The sequence below is a fragment of the Symphodus melops genome (genome assembly GCF_947650265.1).
Source record: "Symphodus melops genome assembly, chromosome: 11".
In the NCBI taxonomy this organism is placed as follows: domain Eukaryota; kingdom Metazoa; phylum Chordata; class Actinopteri; order Labriformes; family Labridae; genus Symphodus; species Symphodus melops.
Genome location: NC_136701.1, coordinates 3622967 through 3649221, shown reverse-complemented (window position 1 = coordinate 3649221; position 26255 = coordinate 3622967). Strand labels below are relative to the sequence as shown.

General features: G+C 42.5%; 1 protein-coding gene across 2 annotated transcripts in view; it reads left to right on the top strand.

Annotated features, from left to right (window-relative positions):
- Nucleotides 1-3648: 3648 nt before the first annotated feature.
- Nucleotides 3649-26255, top strand: part of atp2a3 (ATPase sarcoplasmic/endoplasmic reticulum Ca2+ transporting 3) — a 53809-nt gene continuing 31202 nt past the window's right edge. The window contains exons 1-4 of one of the 2 annotated variants that reach the window (XM_079356143.1): nt 3649-4073; nt 20962-20979; nt 21333-21415; nt 25805-25909. In XM_079356143.1, the coding sequence (XP_079212269.1) occupies nt 3956-4073; nt 20962-20979; nt 21333-21415; nt 25805-25909 (324 nt within the window). In that variant the 5' untranslated portion in view covers nt 3649-3955. Of the gene's footprint in view, nt 4074-6053; nt 6215-20961; nt 20980-21332; nt 21416-25804; nt 25910-26255 lie in introns of those variants that run through there. The other variant, XM_079356144.1, reaches the window with a different exon arrangement.

The window sequence follows — 26255 nt, the reverse complement described above, 5'->3', positions numbered from 1 at the left end:
CCGCAAACACCCTTTGATATTCAGCCTTGGTCCTGAGCACTCTGAGGCTGTTTCTTTACAGCAGGAGAGGCAAGGCTTTAGAAGGATGTTCTTGTTCTCATCTGTACTTGAGAAAACAGCCTGCCGAGCTCACAAGGACGGAGAGCACAGCTGTCAGAGTCCGTTTGGCTGCTGTGGTGCAGCTCTGAATGTGTTCAACACTGTCAGGGTGACAATAGCATCCTCTTAGGTTGTGTTGTTATCATATTGAATTAGTAGTTTTTATCATATTGATTTAGTAGTTTTTGTCATATGGATTTTGTATTTTACAATGGAATGGATTGATGGAGTCAAAACATGGTGTTGAATTGTAACTACAAGTGAAGCCTGAATGTTCCACCTCGATATTCATTTCATACACACTTTGCATACACACATTTGCAAACAAACAAACAGTTTATATTGTTTGCCCGTCAAGGTCTTGTACTGAAACGTTGCCAATAAATGTTTGTTTGCAAGTCAGACAGTGTGCAGGAGTTTAGCTATACAATTAAATTGTCTTTCTTGCTTCTGATTTTGCAGAACACTCTGGTACGTAAGGGTTCTGACATGTTTTATTACCACAGACTGTAAATATTAATGCATAAAGCCTGATTAATGTTATCAATCTGTTCCTGCAGGGGGCGCTGGAGTCCCGTCGACCTAAGGCGGGTTTTAAGCCTCCTGACAAACTGTTACACCGCGCCCGTATGTCAATCAGGTCAGCTACAACGTCTAATTTTGAATTCCTCTTATCCTTCATCAATTCATAACGGATGACTTAAAAAAAAAAAATCCACTACAGGGTGTGTTCATGAAGGCAATAACTACTGGAGCCGAGCCCAGCTGTCACTGGGTGAGAGGCAGGTTACACCATGGACTCTTCACCTGTCAATCACAGAGCTGACATATATAGAGACAGACAACCAGCCACACTCACATTCACACCTACGGGCAAATAAGTCACTAGTTAACTATGTCTTTGGATTGTGGGAGGAAGCCGAAGTACCCGGAGAGAACATGCAAACTCCACACAGAGAGGCTCCTGTCAGACAGGGATTCAAACCAGAAACCTCCTCGCTGTGAGGCAACAGTGCTAACCACAGCGAGTACTGTATATATGTGATTTAATGCGCTTCTGCAGTCTGCAGCCAGCCTCTAGTGGACACTGGAGGAACTGCAGGAGTTTCACTTCAGCAGTGGCTTCCTTTTTTAACACTGGAGGTTGCTGCTTGGTTATTACCAACTATAGCTTAGACCAAACTGATGCATGTTGGGTAAATCCCAAACAGAAGACCGGTCGCCCAAAGTTTTCTAAATCCTTTCTCTACACGTTACATCTCTTATGTAGGATATCTGTTTGTTCTTTTATTATATGTTAGCAGCTGCTCACCTCTAAGACTTTACAAGAGGATCTTCTTTATATTGGGAAAATACAGTCATGTGTGAAACACATAATTCAAATTCAAATCAAGTAATTACTGCCTGTCATTAAAGGGACATTATTTCTCTGCGGACTCTTTAACAAACCACAAATTACAAGCCACGTTTTCCTCTCTCTTAGAACAACTTCAGAGTGGAAAGCAGGCCTCGGGTGAAGCTGCATACTCTTGAAGCTTGAAATGAGTCATTCTTATTTGTGTCTGACTTGGTTAAGATTAGTCTCAGAGCAGATCTAAATTGTCTAGATTAACTTAGTCTTTGTGCCATTGACCTTAGGGCTGAGCTCACCACGCTGCACTTGTCTCACACTGTAAGCTGTTGTCTGGGGGCACTTACGTCCGACTGGCTGTATTAAGGTCTGAAATTTACATGATATATTACATTAAAAAATAGAGTGTAAACATAAAGACTGAATAAATGGATCCAAAGCAGCCATCATGACATGAAATTCTGCTTGAAATTAGGGGGAGAGTTATCACAGCCATATACGATTGCTGCTGAAATGTATGAGTTTAATTTTTTTGGTTGTGGATATGAAATGGTAGTCACGCACTGCGATCCCCGTGTGTGCACAAGACCACAGAAATGTTTCATGTTACTCTGTGGTCCGTTCATGAGACCAGAGAACGATGGTTTTATAAATCAATCATGTTAGTACTAGTAGCTAGCTGTTCGTATGTTCACACTTCTGTTGTGTTAAAATACAATGCAGGTTTGGTGGTGATGGCAACTAAGGGCCCTCAGGTAGGTTTTGTAACTCATCATTAGTGCATATAGGTGTATGATTGGGATGAAGGGTATCTTCACTGAGCACTTATCCTTTCTTTAGGGGACAAATAACTTGTGTTAATTTCAAAATACTGCTGAAGCAATCCTGTATGTTTGTATCAAAATAAAGGCCTGTCAACACAAAAACTAATAATTGGGACTTTTATTGTGAAGTCTTTGTTGAAAATAAATGTGTTTATCATTTAGTGTAAGTTTTACCAATAACTCTGAATGGGAGCTCAGATCCACTCCACTGACTATGAGTCTCATTCACAGACTGTAAATATTAAAGGGACAAAGCCTCCTCCTCAGTTTCCCATTGATGATGGTCTCCGTGCTGTAAATGCTGTCTCACTCTAACTTCCAGACAGCCTGACGAGAGCTGAAGCTGACGCAGGTTTTAAGCCTCCTGACAAACCATTCACAAATTCCCTCGACACTAACAGAAACAGTGGAATTGATATCCTGCCAAGCTGGGATTTCTGCAACTGGCACAGACAATATTAAACCATCAGAACATCTGGTATTATTAACTGTTAGACTATTAAAACTGTAAACACAACAAGACCGATAACACTCAGAACCACCTACATCTGCACACTGAGCTAAGCCAGAGAAGGTCAGAGAACACGAATCCCCTTTGTGACAGCAAATGACAGCAAAAAAACCCTGAAAACGGCGACTTTTTCCTCCACAGTTTTGACCCTTTTCTGTGATAAAACATGCACTAATTCAAAAGCCATTATTAGACAAGGTTCAGTGTCAACATAAAAATGTCACCTTGATGTTGCTCTTTAAGTGAAATGGATTGTTTTCTAAATGTAAAGCATCATAATGCTAATTCTTTCAGCCAGCCAAAAGCCCTTTTCTGAACCTACATTATGTGTTAGCATCAAGCTAATGAACATATATAAACACCCTGGCCCATCTGTGAGAAGTAGTGCCCACCTTGGAAAACGATGCACTGGACATCGCAGCTGTAAATACATTTAATTCTGCTTTAAAGATGAGCTTTAAGTGTTTAACATGGTGCCTCAAATAATTGACTCAGACTCAAGTGGCACTTTGAGGAACTGCATTTTTGAAACTTCCTAGCTTTATGTCCAAGCCCATGAGGTTTCTAAGGTAAACACTGAAGCACTTACAATTCAAACTTTATGGAAATAAAAACACAACTTGAGCAGTTTATGTGAAAGAAAGATTAATAACAAAAATGTAAAAAAGACAAACCAAATATAATGATTTTCAATGTATTTTTCAATATAGAGACAATGACGTCATATGGCTGCATTTACCTTGCCTTGTTTACTAGTACACAGGACTGAGAGGGTCATTGGTTCGGAGTAAGACGTTTGCATGTAACAGCTGAACCCTGCGCTCAGGTACGCGCAGCCAATGGGAGCGCAGGAGGGAGTGCCCATCAGAGGAGGAGGCGGTCCGCCCCGGCGCACACACAGCACACCTTCAGATGGAGATGAAGTAACAGCAGCAGAGACAGCAGCAGCAGCAGCAGTCGACTATCAGGGCAACAACAGCGTCAGTTTCGCGGATCCGGAGTTTTCTCTGTTCAGGAGGGACAGGTGACGGACACTCGGCAGCCTTAGCGTTCATCGTTGATAATCACCGAGGTTTCACCTCCTCCTCCTGCACACCTTCCGTTTGCCACAATAGATGTTTCTCAACTACATGCATTTCGACCTGATCATCTAAGACCCGGTCCAACACGATGGAAAATGCGCACACTAAATCAGCGTCCGAAGTTTTGGACAACTTCGGCGTGAACGAAAACACTGGGCTGACTCTGGAGCAGGTCAAAGTTAATTTAGAGAAATATGGAGCGAACGGTGAGTAGTGTGATATATTAATTTCCTCTTTTGTTACAGGTGGTGATGTGTATTACAAAAGCCCAGATCGATTAATCTGCCAGGAAATCCAACTACTACCGCTTTATGTCAGGCTGTTGAGAATCGTGCGCTTAAAAAACAACATACTCCATCTGGTGCGCATTGACACATTCATTGATGCACATGCTCTTGTGTTGAAATCATTCATTGCGTATCACCAGAAAAGTTGTCTCAACTCTGTCTTTCATGGCATTGTTTACCAAAGCGCCTGTTTTAAGTGCATGTGGTCACTTCATGTCAAAGTATGTCAAATATCAGATAGAGTATTTCAATAAAGAAAGCTTTATTGTCGTCTCAAACAAACATGCAGCCTTCCCTGGCCAGGTATTGACACAGTCATGTTGCTCCTGTGTGTGTGTGCGTGTGCGTGCGTAAAGATACACATCATTGGCTGACACAGGGTTCAGGAAGTGCAGAGCAGGCAAGCTCAGGCTACTGGAGTAGAAGGAGATGAGGTAAAGAAGATAATGAAACAGAAAATCTTGAACAACCTGTTTTGACTTTGCACAGTTGATCTGTACACGGCTCCTACTTTCCAACTCCAATTACAAGATAACAGGAGAAAAAGGATACAGAAAGTCACTCATGAAGTCGTTTATAGTGATAAGGATCAAACAACACTCAATACAAATTATTTTTGGCAGTATTTTCTGAAAAATAAAGCGCCCCCCTGTAGCCTAGTATTCATCATCTTTGACTCTCAGCTGGTGGTTTATGGATCATTTTTTTGTGCCGAGCTCCAATGTGTGATCACCACACTTTTTCCTCCCGGCCTGTCATTTGCATGTGTGGCCAAGCTGTGGAGTGGAGCGGCATATTGTGCCAGTCGAACAGTAGCCCTTTTGTTGCAGCCAGTCACTCTACAGGGCCTTGTGATGACTTCATGGAAAGAGAGCAACGTCTTGCCACAGATAACATCTCTCTCGCTTTTAGCTGTGAACTTCCTGTCTTGTGGGAGCGCGATACAGATATACGTGCAGGAGGGAGGGGATACCCTTGTTCACTATTGGGGCTCTCTCTCCAGTCTACTGCTGCTTCTAAAAAAGAAGGAAAACGGCTTTAGGTCAAGTTGGTTTATCCTCCTTTTTCAGAGCACGTAATTGCATACTGATGTAAAGCTGCAAAACAGCTCCCTCCTCTCTAAACTGCAGACTCTGTAGCTGTTTGTAGCTTTGTGGGGTTCCCTTCAAAGCTGTTGTGCTGGTGGTATGCGTCCCTTGGACCCACTAACATGCATGCACTGTGTGTCACTCTGATGCGTAGTTAGCACGATCTCATTATCAGCCGGATCATCAACCTAAATAAACATGTCCACAAACAAGACCTCCTCTGTGCGACTCTGCTCACACAGTCGACGTATGTCTAGTTTTGGAAGAGAGGAGGCAAACAGGAGGTTAGATTGACATGATCTGCTGTCATTTCACCGCCGACGCACTGCTGCAAGTGTCAGCAGTAGGAGGAGGAGGCACTGATGGGTTTGACTCAGGCATCACACTCCTCCTCCGTGGGACTGAAGAGGATTCACACTTGATTGGCCTTGGGATGAAGGAGGTTAATCTTAATTGGTTTCTGAACATATTTGAATTTATAGCAACAGTATGTAACTTGTCCATCTTAAAACAGTTGTTTCAGAGTAGTAAAAACTTTCCATAGGGAGATTAGTGTCTCTCCTATGTCCACTGATTGCCTGCTTGTGGTGCTATGTAAGTTTGGCAGCAGGTCACAGTCCTCTCGCTAGAAGTGCATACGGCCTGAGGCTTGATGTAAGTGAAACAATAAATCCATATTACGCCAAAAAGTTGACTCAACAACGAGCTGTAGATGCTAGCAGAGTAAAACCCAGTAATGTTACTGTGACTTGTGAGTCGTCATGGTTATTTGGCTTAACAACACTACCTTTCTGCTCATTAACAAATGCACATTATCTATGAGCAGGAGGCATAACTGCACTGTTTTACCACAGTGCTGTTGAGCCAAAGAACCTATGTATCCATAGTGTTGCTTGTTTCTATTAAGGGTATTCCTACTGTAGAAGTCGATTCATCAGAAATTTAAACTTGGATTAGTCTACTAGTTTAGAGGTAAGAAAACAGTCAAAGTTTAGCATAATTTATTCAACACAGCTGAACTCACTCTAACTGTGCCTGGGGATAAATGGTTTGCAGATTGTGGCTAATGTTAGCAGTGCTAGCACCACCAGCATCCACGTGCATGTACTGGGTACACATTGCTCTGGGTGTTGTGAGCCAGTTTACCATGACAAAACCTACATAGCCCTACAACTTTATCTCCATTTACTTGATCCTGCCTCTTCATGATAGAAGATTATATCTGGGTAGAAGAGCGTTTTGGTTGTATAGCAGTAGCCAATTACCCAGCCTTCACAAAACATTGACTGACTTGAATTGATAAAAATATTAACAATAAGTTTAAAATACTAGTAATTTTGATGGCTTCTAGGGAGGATGAGGACTGTTTAATCTCTATGTTGGCTAGTTTCCGTACCAACACCAGTGCCAGAAACGCCTCCAAAGCTATCCATGTCATTGAGGAACATGAATTTTAACCCCTCAAGCTACTAGCTTCTTTCTTCAGTCTTCACAACATGATATGTATTTGTGCTGCCACTACCGAATGTTTAAGATATCAACACTGCGGAGCTAGCAGAAAGTTAAAGCTACCTAAATGTCTGCTATCAGTGTTTCCCATCATTTTAGCCTGCACTTTTTCATTAAATTTAAAACTGTTTCAAAAGGTAAAAACACAAATAAAGCAGTTTCATGGTCAGAATCAGTGTTTGTCTGTCCTCGGGGGAAATGTTTTAAGAGAGGACAAGCTGAGCAGCCGCTTACATTAGCTTCGTTTGTTTATTACGTGCTTTATTTTTTTAGGGTTGTATTTGTTCATTGAACAGAGCGAGGACGTACTCATTCCCATGAAAAGAAAAATGTCACATCTGAACAGGGTTAGTTAGCATAGCTCTGGTGTATGGTTAGTCCCAGTTGTGTACACAGTATTTTTTGTCTAAGCTTCGGATTCAGTAGTGGGAGGAAACAATGACATCAGATCAGCTCTGCCTGGACTGTCTGTTCTGCTCTCTCAGTTCCACAATTAAAACATGATGAGAGCGCCACACCTCATTACTTCTAGAGATAACTGGATGTCTTGGTCTGGTTTCAGTCTTCTTGAAGTATTTGAGTATGCATGGCAACGTCAAACGTAACACTAGTCTGTGTCATTAATTCTGCTTTTGAGGCCAGAGGTGTGTGTGCTGCAGGAGGATTTGACCTTGATCTTTGAGGTTCAGATCCATTTTTTTCTTCAGGAGGAGGTTAAAAAAATGTCGCCTTAAGTGCCACATTGTAAGGTGACAGATGCCTTGTCTGTCGACACTTTCACAGGCTGTGACGGTTGTCTGCCAACGGTAAGGTTGGGGGTTTGATACCCAGCTTCTACCGTTACATATCAGAAGTGTTCTTGAGCAAGACATTGAACAAATTCAGTGTTGTGTGAATGTGTATGAATGGGATGAGTAAATGCAGATTGACACTTTGCCCTCAGTGTGTGAATGTGGCTTGAACATGAAGGTGTGACTTGTGTTGTAAATGCTTTGAGTAGTCAGAAAAGCTCTATACAAGCTTGAGTACATTTACCGTTTACAACCCTGCTGAGCAGTGTCACAGTTTCTAATCTTCTTTGAGAATCAGCTCCGACTGCTGCCACATCTGAATGTTTGTGCTCTCAAGCCGACTGTGCTGCTGCAGAGAGGAGGCTGCCGCCGACCTTTTGATCACACCTTTAATTTCAGGACGTTGCGTTTGAGAAAACACAGCTAATTTACTGTTCACGACATCTGGATGTACAGGACAGTGTATCACTTCCATGCTGACATGGTTGGCTCTATTGTAGCGGTAGGAGGCCTCTCCTCTCGCTCTCTCACACCTTTTGTGAGTGTGGATGCATGAAAACTGGTTTGGCTGTTACTGCTCGCATGCTTGATGATATTCTCCTGTGCTCTTAAAACTCAGATCTCAAAGAACAGACCGTTCAGTAAAGAGAGAATATTGTGTTCAACTTTTGAGGGTGTGACCTTGAGAGCACATTTTTTAAATTGTATTTTCATTTAGCTGACACACGAGTGAAGAAGTCAGCAAGGTAGGACGACTGGCTCTTCTCCAGGTGATAATTTCTTAATCCCCTTTAGTTGAACATTTTAGAGAACGTATAAGTCCTTATGATCTCAAAAAGTAAGCTGTCAAAGCCGGATGTCTTCAGTTTAATAAAATAATGAGGGCTGTTACATTTGGTGCCATTATCAATCAAAGAGGTGGATGAATCACTCCTCAGCCTGACAGCCTTTAGAAACAAGTGCTTGTGTCTCAATTGTGCAACAGATTCAGGTTAAACAAGCTGGCAATGTTTTTAATTGCATAATACAGTGTTTAATTTTAGATGAATGTTTTGACTTTCAGACCAAACAGGATGCTTGAAAGATACTGCATGCAAACACAGGCACGCGCCTCAGTCAGTTCACTCTGCACTCTGAGCCTCTGCCGACCTCCTTGACTCTAAGTCCTGTTAATTATTTGATTGGTTTGATTAATCCTAAAATGGGAGATGCGATAATCCTCCAGAAGGTTTTTCCTGTCTTCAATGCAATCTAAAAGTGGGCCTGACGTTGCTGCTAACAATGCTCAGGTGTTTAACCTTCTTGAGGAAATATTGTAGCTAAACTTTCCTCACTGTAGTATCTGCCACAAACGGTAACTACAGCTTCCCTTAGTGAAACCTCACTCTGCGTTGTCTCTCTTCCTGTTCTGCAACTTGACATCAAAGCAGCCTGACGTGCGTCGGCGATTGTTTGCTGCTCCTCCTCCCTCGTACCGACACACTTTTCATCGCTTCTCAATCAGGGGTTCTTTATTTAAAAAAAATTGTTTTATTACTCTCACTAGTTCTGAAAACAATCCAGTCCAGACTGGAGAGTTTGGCTGTGTCGGAGCTGTGTGTGGGCCGAGGAAGGAGAGTTAAGTCGTAGGAAAGTAATTTGAAGTCCTATGGGTGTTGAGTCACTTCCCTGTTCTAGTGGGCTCTGTGTGTGTGCCTGCCCGGCTGCCTTCAAAGACGCTGTGATCCTGTCCGAGCTTGTCACTTGTCTTATTTTCCCTCCAACCTCTGCAGCTGTCACTCATGACCTGTTGCTGAGATGATATTGAGTCACAGAGCCCTAACTCTGCTGAAAACACGACCCGGTCTGCTGAAGAGATGTGTACTTAAACATGTTTGTGTTCCTTGGAGGGGAGGGTGTGTGTACACAGAGCTCATGCGGTGTATGTGTCTGCCTTCAGGCAATCGTAAACTGAAACAGGCGGCAATCGAAAAGACACAGAGAGACATAAGCTGTGTGTTCAGTATGCATGTAAAGTAACTTATGTAGCTCATCACGCTCTGTAGAAAGAAGTAAAAACAAGAAGTCATAGTGTTAGGATGATGGATGAACCTGTTCTAAAACCGGTATCAAGTTCACCCCAGCCTGTCAAAACCAAAAATACTAAAAGGTGCTTTAATGTTTCTAATTTACATCTTAAACGTCTTAATGACGTTTTCATGCCACTTGCTATTTTTCTCGACTTTGTTCCTCCTCTTCAGACACCATGAAAGAATCAACCTCAACACATTTTATCCATGTTTTATCAGTTATACCTCAGGATAAGATCTTCAAAGACTTGATTGATAAGATACATCAAATAAACACAGATTGAAAATCAAGTTAAACTCCATCTGAGTGAAAGAATAAAGACAGGAGGGTTGTAGAAGACAACTCTAAATCTCAAATGAATATAATTGACAATATGGTCGATGTCTGATGCTAGTCATGTCCACTAATGCTAGCTGTCCTCCGGTGGTTGCTGGCCGTCTCATCTCTACTGACTTACCCCTGGACTCCACCTACGACCATTTGAACTGTATGTTCCCAGTTTGACATGACAGCAAAATCAAGTAGAGCTAAATGCTTCAGATCCATGAGAGAATAAAAAAACAGACTGATGGAAATCACGATTTGGATGGAGCTCTTGCAGAAACCCTGAGCTCCTTTGAATCAAGTTGAGTAACGAAATTAAGGTCACAACTTCACTGCAACGCACTGCATCAATGAGTCATTTGTGTTGCCCCAATTTATGACTAGTTTTATCTGGAGATGCTTAACAAAAGAGTGTGTTGTCCACACTTCATGAGCGTTGAGGTGGAGGTCGCATGAAAGAGGACGGCAGGTTTTTTTAGGGACGACACATTCCCATGAAAAGACTTGGCCCAGGCAAAAGTTTATCTTACCGGAAGTAGCTAAGCAACGGTTACTATGAGAGGGTGCTTTCTAATTGGTGGGTCAGCAACCAATTAATAGAGTCCATAAAGGCTCTATTAGACGATCATCTAAGATGGCAATCTGTTAACAATTTTCAGAATAGGGAAAGAAACCTTTTTTGTTGTAAAAATCAGTAAGAGTTTAAAAACCTCCTAACTTCTTTATACTATTAAACTAAGTAGCTCCAACATGTGCTGTATGATATATTGTCTCAGCCAGGCTCAAGGGCTTTGACAAATATGTGAAGGACACGAGGTGACTGCAAATAATGAGTATTTATTCAAGGAAAGTAAACAAATGAAACAAGGCCTGCAAACATGGAGTGTGTCCGTCAGTGAAGTCAACAGTGTGAATGAGGATGTGTGGCACAATGAAGTGTGGGATGTTGTGAAGCAAAACTGAGTAAAAACCAAGAGGTGTACGAGAGAGAGAGAGAGAGAGAGAGAGAGAGAGAGAGAGAGAGAGAGAGAGAGAGAGAGAGAGAGAGAGAGAGGCGCTCAAGTCGAAAAATCTTTCAACCTGTCAGAAATGCTCTGTTGGCGTTACCGCTGTTCTTAAACAATCCCAAATATAAAACATGCGCTAAAAAGTAACGGAGCCATGTCGGTCATAAAGCAGCCATACTCAACAGACTGTTGTCATAGAGACAGGATGAATGTGCAGTGTTTTTGATCTCAGCGCACAAACTCTTCATGCAAACTCTCCTCAGTGCACAGGGAGCGCTTCTCTGCCCGGAAAAAACGCTATGGGGACACGGGGCCTAAGTCATTAATCTGCCTGGCTCCTCGGTTTGAACCAAATTTCATTAGTGCATAACTGGACTATTTTCAGCCGCTTCTCTCGAGAATATTTGTGTTTGCAGGGCCGTTTATGTGGCTTTCCAAAAGAACTACAGAGCCCAGGGTCATCTGGATAACGGAAACTGGGATCGAGTGCAACACTGCTGCTCACTCATGTTTGTTAATAGTGTTTGGACAACAACAGGGAATAAGCTACACCTCAGCAGGCGTTGATACACAGACCCTGCATGGAAGAAGAATCTGTTTTTTTATTGCTATATCATACATAAGTTTCTATATCTTCCAGACTTCAACTGAAAGTACTTCAGGTGTGCATTTTATAGGTTGCACCACATCGTGCAGCTATATATTCATCTCTTTGTAGTGTGCATCTCTTTAAAACTAATTCCGCAGTCCTCCATCACTGCAAGGCTCGGATCAGTAAAGTTTTTTTCTGTACCAGCAATCTGATTGGATAAAAGTGTCGCTCTGGTTTCCAAACCTAGAATAAACCCTATAAATAGCAAGGTGGTAACACAGATATTTCAGGCCGTCGTTTGGGACTTTGCTGACTATTTTTCACAGCTTTCAGCTTCTGCGATTGGCTGCCGCGTGGCCGGGCGCCATCCTCTTCGCTGGCCTGTTGGGATGTTCGAAAAAAAAAAAATGGTTCAAATGCGCAAAGGCACAGCTGCGACCTTAAAGAGGAAGCTGCGAGCTCCGATGAGATATCTGCTCTGTGCTAATCACCTCGCACATGTCCTGAGCGGTTGACAGGCCCTTTTCCTTTTTCCTCTCTAACTCTCCAGTGGAACTCTTTCTACAATGCAAGGGATTGAATGTGTGCATGTCCTTCACAAACCTGAAGTCAAAGTGCAACAGGCAGTGTATGTGCAGGGAGACACCAGATAAAACATGTATAGTCATCAACAGTTTTATCTATCTGTCGTGCACATGTTCGTGGAACCAGGTTATTTCCTAACCAGATATGAGATAAAAGTGATGTCGGTTTCAAAAAGCTTTCAGCTTTCAAACATGCAAAATGTTGAAATCTTATCGCCAAATATGCAACGAAATAACCCTATCCCAAAAAATACAAAGAAAACTGGCATGCACAGGTCTTTGATACTCCAAAGCGTGCAGACTGCAGGATGATCAGGCTGCTTCGAGGTCCGATTCCTCCTTCCTGACAATCACAGGCTTGTTTCCAGACTTGAGGCTGCTCGGAGCAGATTACCATCTCATATTTTCTTGTAGTGCGAGTCGTATAAAGATTGAATCTGAACCTCCATGATGTGCTCCAAGTTCATCTGGGAAGACACGATTTATATCAGACATGTTTGATGTGTAGGATTTAGGACGCCAAGAAAGGGTCTGCACGATGTCAATACAGTCAACTCCAGGAGACACGAGATGACCGTAATAAGTAATATGAACCCACACAGGTGCACTGTACAACTGTGATGTACATGACAGAATCTGACCTCCAGCTCTCCAAGAAGAACAGACAACCCATGTTGTCCTCGTCTCCACAGACATGTCTCTGCTTAGAGAGAAGGTTATCTGCTAATTATCCTTTTAAATTTAAAACATGTAGTGTGTGCCAGGATAAACAGAAAGATGTCTGATCCTCTGCAGTGTAAAGTCATTAGCTATGCAGCATCATGCTGGAGTCTCTCTTTTACCCTGACCACAGCTTGATGACATCAAAACCAAGCCAGCCAATCAGCAGCCTCTGAAGCCACTGAGACAAATCTCTCGTCATTTTCTTTCTTAATTGGCTAAAAAGATCAAATCTCCACTTGCAGAGTCGTGAAAAGAACTCATCTCAGCACCGCTCCGACAATTGATGGTGTTTCCACTTTGTGTGTGTGTGTGTGTGTGTGTGTGTGTGTGTGTGTGTGTGTGTGTGTGTGTGTGTGTGTGTGTGTGTGTGTGTGTGTGTGTGTGTGTGTGTGTGTGTGTGTGTGTGTGTGTGTGTGTGTGTGTGTGTGTGTGTGTGTGTGTGTGTGTGTGTGTGTGTGTGTGTGTGTGTGTGTGTGTGTGTGTGTGTGTGTGTGTGTGTGTGTGTGTGTGTGTGTGTGTGTGTGTGTGTGTGTCGGCAGCACAGAGGAAATTTAAGGTGGTTTGGCTTATCGAACATAGCAGCTCTAAAATTGTATTAATCAGGTCATTTCATCAGGCCTCCCCTTTCAGGTCTTTTCTCGCCTCTCAATGAAATCCGACCATTACTGCCTTTCTTTTTCCAGAGTTCACTGAACAAAAGCCAAAGTCATTTCAGCCTTTCAGCTCTGGGTGTGTCAGCAGGTTTTCAACTTCTGTTTCAGGTTGCTACTAACGGCTCACAGTTTGTCACGTTTTAGTGAGGGAAGAAAATCGAAGGCCACTCTGGGATGATTTTAAAACGTTCACACAGGATTAAACAATTTGTTTCAACAAACCCTTCGCACAATAGTCATATTATTCCCCCAATAAATAATAATATGCTCTAAACTCAACTACTTTTATAACTTCCTGACAAACGAGAGAGAGAGAGAGAGAGAGAGAAAGAGAGAGAACACCTCACCAGACTGACAGACACTTTGTGCATGGGGCATGTGTGTGCACTAATGACTAGGCTACTGGCAGCCCCATTTGTACCATAATTGCTGTCAAAGCCATTAAACTTTTAAAGTGTTCTTGGTCTTGCTTGCAGCAGGACTTAAGGGATGCCTAAATGTCTTTGTCTCATCTTCGTCTTGGAGCACTCTGGTCTTGGTTTCAGTTCGTCTTATCTTGACTACAACACTTAAGAGTGTGGAGGTGACATGCTCCAAACAGCATCAGGACCGGGAGTCATTCTTGGACCGGTGAGATGAGGTCTGCTCCAGCAAGTGTAACTCAGTCTTTATTTTCAACACCCTGCAGCTCTACTGAGATTAAAATTTTGATTTGGTGTACCTCCTTGGGATTTTATTTTGGTGATGTAATCATGTGACTGTTTCTTTGTTATCCTGTTTATTTCTAAATGCCTGCAAAAATAATGCCCTTCCCATCAGCCTCCTACATTGTATTCAGTACCCGTCATTCATCCCTAAAATGTTCTGTAACATCAACTATAACAACAAACATTAAACCTTTTTATCCTCAGTATGTTCCTATAAAATATGCTTTCACCTTCATTTTCAAGGCCCCTTTAGTCCCTAAAAACACCATTTTAATACACAACAGAGTTCTTTTTGTCTGGAAAGTACCACCAGGGCAGGTTTGAAAAAGACCCTGGAACCTAAGCTTAAAGGTTCCTGTGATTTGAATATGGCTTGTGCCTTTGTGTAGGATGAAAATCTAATGCTCACATGCCCACAAACTGCAAGCATGACTATGGACTGGTTTCGTTGGATTGTTGCGTTTGAGTGCAGCGTCTTGTATCCATTATGAGAGAGTTGAGGGCCTTTGATGGTTGTGGAGAAGATGTATGGGAGGGCATCATTTTATTATACTGCAGACCATTGTTGAGAGACTTTGTTCCACTTTTTCCTCTGGTTGACTCTTCAGAGGTCGGGTGCTCCTCAAGATAGCTGCTGACACTTAGCCTCTCGACATGGCGGTATATCACTTCCTCCAAGAAGGAAGGTACTCCATGGACATATACGGAAATTACAGAAATATCGACTGAGTAGACTGCAGAAGTCTCCCCATGCTGTTACATGCCACAGATAACAGTGTTAGAGAGGGGAACATGTATTATTTACATTTGATGTGGTTAATGCATTCAAACTTTTTCCACTGGGAGAGTACATTAGGAGAGAAAGCGGATATGGGAAGTTATCGTAGACAGTTATTAGGGGTTACATCATCATGATATTTATAGGCCTGTTCTACATTCTCATGGTTTGTTGATGCTGTGGGATCCTGAAGCAGGACTCAAACTACAGAAGTTTTTAGCCAGTTTAGCTCTTCCCTTTGTTTGTATCGGTGTTTGGCACAGACAATCTGTCAATGTGAGGAGATTACTGAGCCAGTCTCAAACCCCCTGAACTATTTATGGATTCAACAGTTTGTCAGTGTAATTTCAGTTTCATCTTTGATATTGTCAGTGGTACAAATAGGGCTTGGTAATCGTACAAACTAACGATGCTACACATCACAGTGAAGAGGTCATGATGTGATGCAGATCTCCATATACATAGATTTAGAAGGAATTCTCTTCAACATCTTCTCTTTGTAGTAGATAATAACAGCAGACCTAGCTGTTGTTGCTAGCGATGTGTAGACTGAGGTTTGTTGTGCTTGTTTTTGCAAAGCCGGCATCTTGTATGACTCGTGTCCACCTCCCCACTGCCTGCTATTTGTTAAAAACTGAAAAATGCTTCCATTTCTTTGCTTCGTGTTTTGCTGGGGTGGGTAGGGTTTCACGTGCAAGCTTCTTTGTTTTTTAAATAAAACATTCACAATTGGTTTCCGCCGCCACCTACTCGCTTTTTTGTGAACCGCAGCACTATAAGCAATGTGTCTTTCAACACTGCCTTCACAGTAATTGCTGCCTTAACGATTCATTAACATCTGCCTGGATACACATGATGAGTATGCAGTCTGTCACAGAAGTACATCAGAGAAGAAGGTGGCGGCACCATTGATGATGTTTGCTAGCAATGATAAACACACAGGCCCCTGAGGCTAATGCTAGTTAGCATAAAAATGTTGACTAGAAACAAACAGATACAGTTTCTTGTCAGTAATGAACATCAAGTGTTGACCAAGTCCAGAGCCGGGGGGGGCTACCAGACAAATGTCCATATTTGGTCTACACTTGGACTTGAACTGGCAACCCACGGTTCCCAACCCAATTCCCTATGGACTGAGCTACTGCCGCCCAAAAGTTTATACTGTGATGATCTTAACCCTTTCGTGAGAGATGCACCATTAGATTAAAAACTTGAAGTGTGATCATGTTTAAGGTTTCAAATAAAATATCTCAAGTTTCCCCTTGTGTGATGATGCAAGCCGGTGTTTGTAGTTTGAGTCTGACCTTGAAGCGTTGAAGTCTTACTCCCCGCCTCCACTCAACCTGAACTTCCCTGCTCACACTTAACCAGCGGCTGCTTTGGAGGTGTGTCTGCTCATCTGCATGCTACTGCTCATGCTAGCTGTGTTTAGCATCCTGTGGAGGCTTGAAATTAGGTTTTTGACATTTTTATTAGTATGCCTGTATCAAAGCCAAAGTCGATTGCATAACAAATGTTTTTGGTAAATTCTGAAAAACACTGGCACATTACCTCATGAAACGTTTTTCAAGGAGTCTGCATGAGCCAAGTTGCCATGGTAACTGCTGAAAACTTTCGCATGTTTGATGTTTACACAAGAGGAGACTGAACTCAAGCTTGTACAATACAACGCCGCCACACTGTGATGTGACGGTTACTGGGGTCCCAGTTAATCTAAACTGTCTGTTAATGGCCTCAGTCAGACAGAAGGAGTGTAAGAGGAGCTTGTTATGAAATCTCCTTTGTCAGCAGTCCGTTTGCAGAGACGCAGATGGATGTCCAGTTTCCTTCTTTCCTCCCTGACTCTCTGGACACACAAACCAGCCCCCTGCTGTTGTTGGCAACCGTCTCCAGGAAGTGTCTCCCCTCTCTGCGCCGTGCTGCTTGTCAACAAGCTCTTTTATTCTTTGTCTGAGTCTGGAAGAAGGAGGAGGCGGAGGGAGGTGCTGTGGGGACACAGAGTGAAAGAGAGCGAGAGAGAGAGGGAGGTGAAGTCAGTATTCAGGAATGTGCCTGGGCAAGCCCTCGGGTTGACACAGCCCAGATGACTGTGAGGGAATCCTTTGGCAGAGGGAAGCCGGGGAACCCCGTTCACCACCTCCAGCCTTCTCCCTCCCTCCCTCCCTCGCTCTTTCCCCTCTCCTCAGTTTCGTCCTTTCACTCAATCCGCCTTTGTCTGCAGCCCTCAGCCAGCCTGTCTGCCATAAAAACATTATACAACAAGGGAGGCACAGTAATGGGGAAACCGGCTTATGTCAGACTGGTGGAGCGTGGAAAACAGCAGAACCTATTTCTCCACATTTCTGCAGCCTCTGCAGGCAGAGTGCAGCCAAAAGTCCCCTGTGAGTTCAACCGTGTCCAACCTGAACTCTGAAAAGCTTCCAGACAGCGAGTTTGAAAAGCTCTTCACAATGACTCATCATCGGCTTTTATTACAGGAGCAGGACTGTCTCTCGTGGAGCTGAGACATGACCTCGACACCGGGGTCGTCCAAATCGTCCAAAAAAAGAATGTTTTATGGAGGCGCAATCAAATCAAATAATTGCTTCGAATGCCTTTTTAAGAACTTCTGTGCTCATTTATGGATCTTTGTAGCGCAACAATCTGTTTCCCTCACCCTGGCTTTATTACAAACCAAATTAGGAAGGTTGTTCCATCTATCAGAGCACTTTTTCATTACCTCTGGCGAAGCACTCTTCTAACCACCCAATAACAACATTTGGAAGTGTTGGAAGGATCCCAGCAGTCTTAATGTGAAATAAATGTCTTTCCGCTGGTGGCTTGTGTATTTGTGTAATGCAAGTGGCTGCAAGCGCTTCGTTCTTTTGGAAAGAGGCTGCGAGCTCACGTCATGGCCTCTCATCTCTCCAGCCACTCTCTCCACTGGGTCACGTTTTGGACTCGTGGAGCGAAGTTCACCCAAAACATGCAGAGAAACACGAGGTTTCCACTCCTTAAGCGAGAACTCCCACCCTTCCAGGAAGAACGAAAACAAAGATCTTCACGGCAGAGGAACTGAATTTGAGTCGGTCAGAGTTCTGCCATCGCTCGTGGAGCTCTTCTGATGGAACGGATGTTGTTTGTTCCGTTAAAACCTGTTGATGGGCCTCTGACAAACGCAGTGATTAATCACATCTGTGTCTCTTTGCGGTGACAGAGTACGTGTCAATATGAATGTTTTTAGAAAGTGATGTGTTTTCTACTCACACCAGTGACTCATGTGGTGGGTGTTGTTGTGTTCTGCTTATCAAACCAGCAGAGAGAGGAGAAAACGCTCTTTGTGTCCAAATGCCCCCAAAACACAGCCTTTCATTTTAAATAACACGAGGCATGACGAGCTGATGTGTAAGAAAACGCCACATATTGTGTTTACTGAGGGAGCTGAGCCACACACATGGATTTTATAAGAAGGGACGTGCAGTCCAGTAGCAGAGTCTGCAGCATGAATGTCAATGACATCACCAGCGTCTGATGGAGGCAAAGCGTTGCCTGGTTGTCTCCAACTACATTTTCAGTGTGGGCACCGAGTAGAGCTCATACAAGAAATAACTACAACGGTAGAAAGAAGCTCCAGGTGTTTTCACAAACTTCACTGACATCTTTAAATTGCTAATTGCTTAATTTATTATCCAAACTATAACAGATTACAGAGGGATTGGACTGAGCCAATCTGATATGGGTATCGTATCGGATATTGGCGTAATTTATATATCGGATACCAGACTGTCGGTGCTGATCCACAAACATTTTTCAATCTATCACCAGGGATGTGTCCAGACCTTTTTTCACTGGTGTGGCCCAGCAGGGGCCTAAACTGTGATGTGTGCTCAAACACACACCCATAAATATCAATGATCTACCCTTTCTAACCTCAACAACAATATCTGCTATAACACGAGAGAATAGTAAGAGTAGCTTGTTTCTTTATGAAATGAAAAGATGATTTAATGTAGTCCTCAGACTTGCAAACAACGTTTTGGTTGCAACACACTGCCCTTTATTCAATAACAAGTCAGACAAAGCACTTTATTTTCCTCTTTTAAGAAAAAGATGTGCAACGTTTTCATTTGCAATTTAAAGTTAGGGTTGGTAATTTTAGAAAACTAGCATGATTTTGAAAGAAGGATTCCCTCAGTGCTCCGTCTGCTCACCTGCTGCACTGTACATGCACCAGCGCCATTGGTCCAGAAGCCGACAGCAGCTCAAGCTTTGAGTGTGGGCTTGTGCACACACGGAGTAGAGAGCGAGCAGGGAGACAGGGAGGCGTGATTGGTTCATCAGATTGGTACCTTGCAGCAGTTTTTACAAACTTACAACTGCTACAGATGACTGGTTTTCTTTGTTCCTTTTTCAGAGTACTTGAGTTATTAATTTCTGTCAGGACCTAAAGACAATTTTAACCAAAATCTTAAAAAGTTGTTATGGGGTTGTTTTTGCTGTCTCTTTAATAATGAAATCACAAACAGACTGTAGATAATCTTATATGGTTTATTTCAGCTGATAAAGTTTCTGTGTTAACAAACTTGCTTATATACTGCTAAAAGGTACAGCCTACAAATTCTTTACTATTCTGGGTACATGTTTTTAAGGCTTAGAAAGAAGACATTACCTTGACTTGTAAATGTCAGACGTCATTTCCTTTTCAACTCACGACAGACACTTGTCTTCAATCCCAATATAACTCAGCTGCTGTTAGATGCTTTGCTTAGATATAGTTACAGGTCAAACCTAGAAGAATTACTCTTAGATGGTAGACAGATTTAAAGGATACATTCACAGATTTACCAAGATGAGCGAATTCATGGATATTCCTGCTAACAAAAGTGTATCTGGAGAAAATCACCAACCTTAAAGAACAACACCTGAGATAACATCTCGGAACAAACAAACGAGGAGTGACATGCTGTGCTAGATAAAACGTGTAACTACAGAAAGTGTTCATTAACCAGATAATTAACCCTCTGAGATCAAGAACAGGTGATCTGGCCAAGATGGCAGCAGCTAACAATAATATTTCTTTATAAGTTCAGATGGGACCAGTAAAATATTTTTCTTTCAAACAATCCTTTTCTATTCAGGACTTCAGAAACCTCTCTGCTTCCAGCCTCTCAAACGTATAGAGTTTATAATTAAAAGTCTCCGAACACCAAATTAGCTTTTGGTAATTTATGATGTGCACTTTTTCTGACATTTTATTAATTATAAAAAAAAAATCCTCAGATGCTTCCCTTAAAAATGTCCCGATTTAGATTAAACATGCACTCGCATTTAAGATAAAGCTGGAACACACTCTCTTCCCTTCATTGGAGATCAATCAATCATAATTTGTTTAGCGCCAATTCATAACGAGTGGCTTTATTAAAGAGCATATGTGATAAGATGCAGGAAAGATCCTCCTTTGTATTCGTCCACACTTCCTTGCTGCTGAGGTGGAGGTCGGAGCAGGCCGTGCATGAAGAAGATATATTGAGTCCAATCCCACCGATGGTTAGAGAGCATTCACAGACTTGATGGACCATCAGTGATCTCGGATAACCTTTACAGGAGCAGGATATGAGCAATCAAACAGGAATCAAAAGGCTCGAGTTCGATCTTATGAAGCTGTTTGTTATTACACTGTCCGTGTGGAGCTCGCTTTCTTTCTTTCAGAGTCATTTTGCAGTTTAAACTGTCAGCCTGAGGCTACACTCAGAAGCTGTCTGGGCAGCATGTCAGTGGCCTTGCATTGGTAGTTAATCAAAGGCAGTAAGAGTACAAATGCAGAATATAACCTTCAGCTTTGAAGACTGCAGTATTTCTGTACGGTTTTTTATGTGCAGAGATGTGTGTTCATGTCCATATATCATGCATTCAAGTGTATTAACTTTCTCTCCTCTCTCCTGTTTCCTCGGTCCGGCCGATGTCGACTCCTTTACAACCGTGGTGGTGTGACATCCATGCAGAGCTCCCAGCCGAAGAAGGTAAATATTGATTTTTCCAGTGAACTGCCGTTCCTCCTCCCTTTTTACTACCTGATGAAGTGTCTCGAGCTCAGAGCTTTTCTTCTCTAAAGACTAGGACTAAACTTTGGGAGGGGACACCGCTGCAGGTTTCCACACATGCACACACTTCCTTACTCTTCTGCAAACACAGGCATTGTCTGTCTTTACAACTGCTTGTCTGCAGCGGGCAAGTAAAGTCAACATATCTTACGGATCCTCCTCATTCTTTAAGCTCAAGAGCTAACTGAGTCCTCGTTCTGAAAGCTTAATCATTGTTTACAGTCTGTCATGCATAAAGTCACATAGTGTGTATTTGTTTTTGTAAATTCCAGGGAAGTCCCTGTGGGAGATGGTGGTGGAGCAGTTTGAGGACCTCATGGTCCGGATCCTGCTGTTGGCTGCCTGCGTCTCCTTTGTAAGTGCGACACAGCTCATTAAACGTCTAGTAGCCCTCATCTTATTTGCTCTTGATCTTGATCCTCAGATGTAATCCCTCCCGTGGGACCTGAAACCCAAATTAGACATTGGTCAGGAAATTGCCACCTAATAGACTCCTCTATTAGCTTCAGGGAGCACTTATTCCCCTGGTAAAACAATATTCGGCTTAGTTAGTTGTCCCTGTACAAACTCATTTATTACAGGCTTTCCACACGGCAAGAAGTACCCAGATAATGGGGTTAAAAAGGTTTTAGTTCAAGCAAAAGCATTGACTCAGGTTTATTGAAGTAAAAGTAAAAGTGTTACAGAGTCTTGTCAATAGAAACCCTCTGTACCGAGAATGAAAGATGCTAGACCTGTTTTGCTCTAGCCTGGGGGTGGAGTCCGTAGGTGGAGATACCAAGGGAGGGATGTTTTATTACCACAACCCCACTTGTGATGTTTTTCTCTGCATTGTAAGACTTATTGTCAGACCTCAAACAAAGGACTGGATGGGTCTGATCAATATTAGATGCTTTTGAAAAATGGAGAGAGGTTAGAATGCAGAAAAAATTACAGATCGATGCAGAGCTGGCTAAACACTGAAGCTTCAGTGTCCACTACATGGTAAGCTGAGTGAGCATCCACTCTAGAGAGGAGGGGCGGGGGGAAACTGAGAAATTAACACATAATGTCAGGGGAGCCCATTTTAACATCTCTGCAACCCCGTGTGGGGTCGGGATCCCAAGGCTTGATAAAGATGCATTACAGAAAGTGTAATGTATACTCTGATTGGCTGAAGTTTAAATGTTTCAACATGAAAAGATTGTCAGCTGCACTCTCAGAATATTGAAAAATGAACCTTCAGTGGGAGTTGTCATTTTATTCAGGTGGAAAGCGTTCTGCCTGTTGTTGCCTCCATAAGGGCCGTTTACCTGCATACAGCAAGACCTGCTGATACATGATTGATCAATACCACTTAACCTTAACCCTACAAACATACTGCAATCTAACAACCAGCACACCTCTCATTCTGAAGAATTTCTACTGATTCTACATTTTAGTGTAAGTCGAGTTTCAAGCTGAAGTAAAAAGCCTTTCAAAAATCTAACAGTATTACAGACACCTGAAAACTGGTCCCAGGTAGAGTAGGGTTGGTTGTTTTTGCTCTTTAACTTCCCATCTCTGCTGACAGGGAACATGTTAAGGCCCTTCTGGAAAAACAAGCATCAATCATGACTCCATCTGCTGCTGCCGCGGCTCACACTGTGTCCCTGCTCTGTGAAGGTCGCCCAGGGGTGGAGTGGGGGAATCCTGCCTGCATAATGACTTTTATTTCCATCTATTACAGCACGTCCCCGGAGTCTCAGGGTGGAATTGCTGTTTCTATTTCTGAAAGTAGGAAAGTTGCTCTAAAAATGTATATGACACAATACATCTTCTCTGGCCGTCTTGTTGGTGTGAGGCTCTGAGACGAGGTGTGGGCGGCGTGTTGCTGCAGGACTGTGCAGTATGGGCTCACTCTTCCTCATGTTAACCAGGCTGTCCTTACTTTAATAAGCTTGTCTGTAGTGGGATAAGACCTCCGTTTCACTCCTGCAGACCCAAAAATGTCCTCCCTGCCTGGAGGGGCTTTAGTCAGGACCTGAAATACATTCCTTTCTGGTTTGCAGATCCTGTTTGTTGATCATGATGTTTCTTTTATGCCCTTAAACCTTGAAACTTTTGTGTTTGCTCTCTGATCTTTATGCTTCTTGTTTAAAAAGGGAGGGGCAGAAAAGAAGAGCAAACTGGAGGGGAAGTTGAACCTCACCCTGGGACTCATTTGGAAGATACTTTGAATTTATTCAAACTGAGATGATTAGGCGCTCCTTTGCATGAAACAGTGAGGCACATCATCAGTGGAAAGTTAAACTACTTTTCTGTATACTCAGGTCTGTATCTTAATATGAAGTTATTATATAATATATATGACGAAAAGTGTCATTTGAAAACAGTTCAGTGAGCTTCATTTAAAAACATGACACCATTTAACATGACACCATTTAACTCTTGAATAATTAGAATAGATCGTTCCCCAGTGCCAATTCCGTCTTTTGCCTGCTTCACTTTTCAGAAAATGTGTGCTCAAACAGGCTGTTTGGAGAGTATCCCTTCATGACATCACAAAGGGCAGTAGCTCCTCCTCCTAATGGGTGACACGCAGCTAGGTGTTTGTTCTGCCCTCTGAGTCTGCCTTCTCACCAAAAACAACAGGACATGGAGCGAGAAAGCCAGAGCCACCCAAGCCCCTTCCAGAGAGGGGGCGTGGTCAGACACAGCTCATTTACATATTTAAAGCTACAGCCACGTAAACAGCCTGTTCTGAGGAGGGCTGAAATAGAGGGGTTTATAGGCATGATCAAATACAGGATCAGAGTGAATTTAGATCAAGAAACTTCACACGTTTCGTGGAGCTCTAAGACTTACTCACACTGGTAGAAGAGGATTAGAATATGTCACCTTGAAGATATGGAAATTGCAACACTTATAAGTTTTGTAAATTGTTCTTCAACTTCAGGGTTTTTTTTATTTTGGATCTTTTATGTTTCATCTTAAGTGAACCTTAAGATGAATGGAAATTATTTTTTGCAAAAGACAAACCATTTCAATATCCTTTGACTCTTTCTTTTTATCATTGCTCTTTTCATTTTTGTCAGACTACAAGCTAATGTTCAAAAAGCCTTTGGTGTGGTTTTATTAAAGCATGGTCTAACATCAGCCTGAAACAATCAACGCGTTTCCTGCCTTTGAGGTAAAGATAGAATCGGGGCTGGACTTTTATTTTGGTTTGCCACATCTTCTACAAGTGGAGCTGATGTTGGAGAGGTCAAGAAAAGAGCGCAGGAAGTGTTTAAAGGTCAGGTCCCACTGGAATGGGACAACAAGCCCACTGAGTTTGTACAGAGTTTGTTTCAATGCTGACTTCATAAGGGTTCTTTCTGAATAGTTCAATAGGAATTTTTCCTTTTGCTGAGCTCCGTTTGATGTACCACAACTCTGGAGATATTCAGTTATAATGTGCCATCTGTCTGCATGTGTCGCAGCGTTCAGTTTTGCATGTAGAGTGTGAGGAGAGGAACATGTAACGCTGTGAGGAAAGTGAAGTTTAAAGCTGCCAGGAGAGGTTTATTCTGGTGCTGAAGCTCTGAGTCAAGGCTTCGATTCTTTGCTTTTCCTCAGATTGCAGAATGCAAGGAGATAGATTTCCTCGTCTATGATGTGTCGTGCAAACTAAAGTAAATTCTCTATTTGAAATCCCATTCAGTGTGAGAGTAGGAGTTGGATATTGAAGCCCCCTCTCTAAAGGGAGTCTTTGAACGGTCCTCGCTGAGAGGCCTGCCTTTGTTGCCCTCAGCTCAGTCAGAGCGGGAGATTTAGCGTCCCAAATGATGTGGAATGATGAGCTATCGACCAGGCTCAGGCTGCGTGACGTACCCTCCTCTGCTCAATACTCTGCAGAGAATATACTCTTTATCATTTTATAAACCCCATCACATTATCTCTCTCTCTCTCTCTGCTGCTTTTGTTGTTGTGATGTAACATCACTCTCTTGTTCTTTTCCTTTGATAAATAGAGTATGAAGTCAATTTCTGTGTAGGATCTCCTCAGAATGCTCTTTGTTTGGCTTAACTGATTAAAATGAATGACAATGTTTCACGTGTAGTTGGTTAATCCCACTCAATCCTAGTTACGGTTTAGGAGCCAGATTTGGACATTTTAAGGAAATAGAGACCTACGTAACGACTGGACTCGACTGGTCTTTGACTACAGAATTACAGTGGTCATTTCTTTGACAGAGCTCATTTATCCATATATTCATTTTAGATTATCTTCATCATTGAACTAGGTGTCTTGTAGTCTTGCAATCACAATTAATTCTATGACAGGACTCATTAGGTCTGCGTCAATGTGACCTTATAACCACATGTCCAATGTCCAATACAGCAGCCTAAGACGCGATGACTGCTCGGTGTGTGCAGGATGATAACATGTCAATTTGTTTCTGCTGCCCTCATGTGTCGCGATCAATTCAGGTCATATTTGATACATTTTATTATATTACTTTACTGAGTTATTAACATCTCTCCACATGAAAACTGAGTTTGGAAAGGAAGCTCAGACATCACTCATTCTTCATCCTTTAATATTCACAGTCTATGGTTGACACACCTAAACAAACTAAGCTGCAGCTTTTCTTTTTCCAACAAGATCCAAAGTCCGTTTGTAATTTGTCCTAAACGGGTTTCAGAGAGGGTGAATCCTGACGACGTGTTGATTTGATCTCCCGTCTATCTAACGCAATTGAAATGTCTGTCTGAGTTGCCTGTGTTCTCTCTGTCTTTAGGTGTTGGCTCTGTTTGAAGAGGGAGAGGAGACAACCACCGCCTTTGTTGAGCCGCTTGTCATTCTACTTATCCTCATCGCCAACGCTGTTATCGGAGTGTGGCAGGTGAGATACACCTTTCATCCTGTCTCTCTGTTTAAATAGTACACTCAGGAGTAACATTGTCTCTCTCAACATGGGTGTTTACACGCTTACCCAGGCTAATGATGGCCTGAGTATACTGTACATTTAACAAAGGACTAGCCTGTACTCCAGGTGATAGAGGGAACATAGATTTACTTTTAGTGTCTGGTTATCCATCCTCTATTGGAAGTGCATCTGTATATCTGAATACTATGCTGCAATGGTACAAGGCCTTCAGTCTTTATATCTCAAGACGAGACATGACATGAAGAAACAACATGGAAGTGACGTACGAAGCAACGGAGTCTGCTAAACAACTCTATATTGA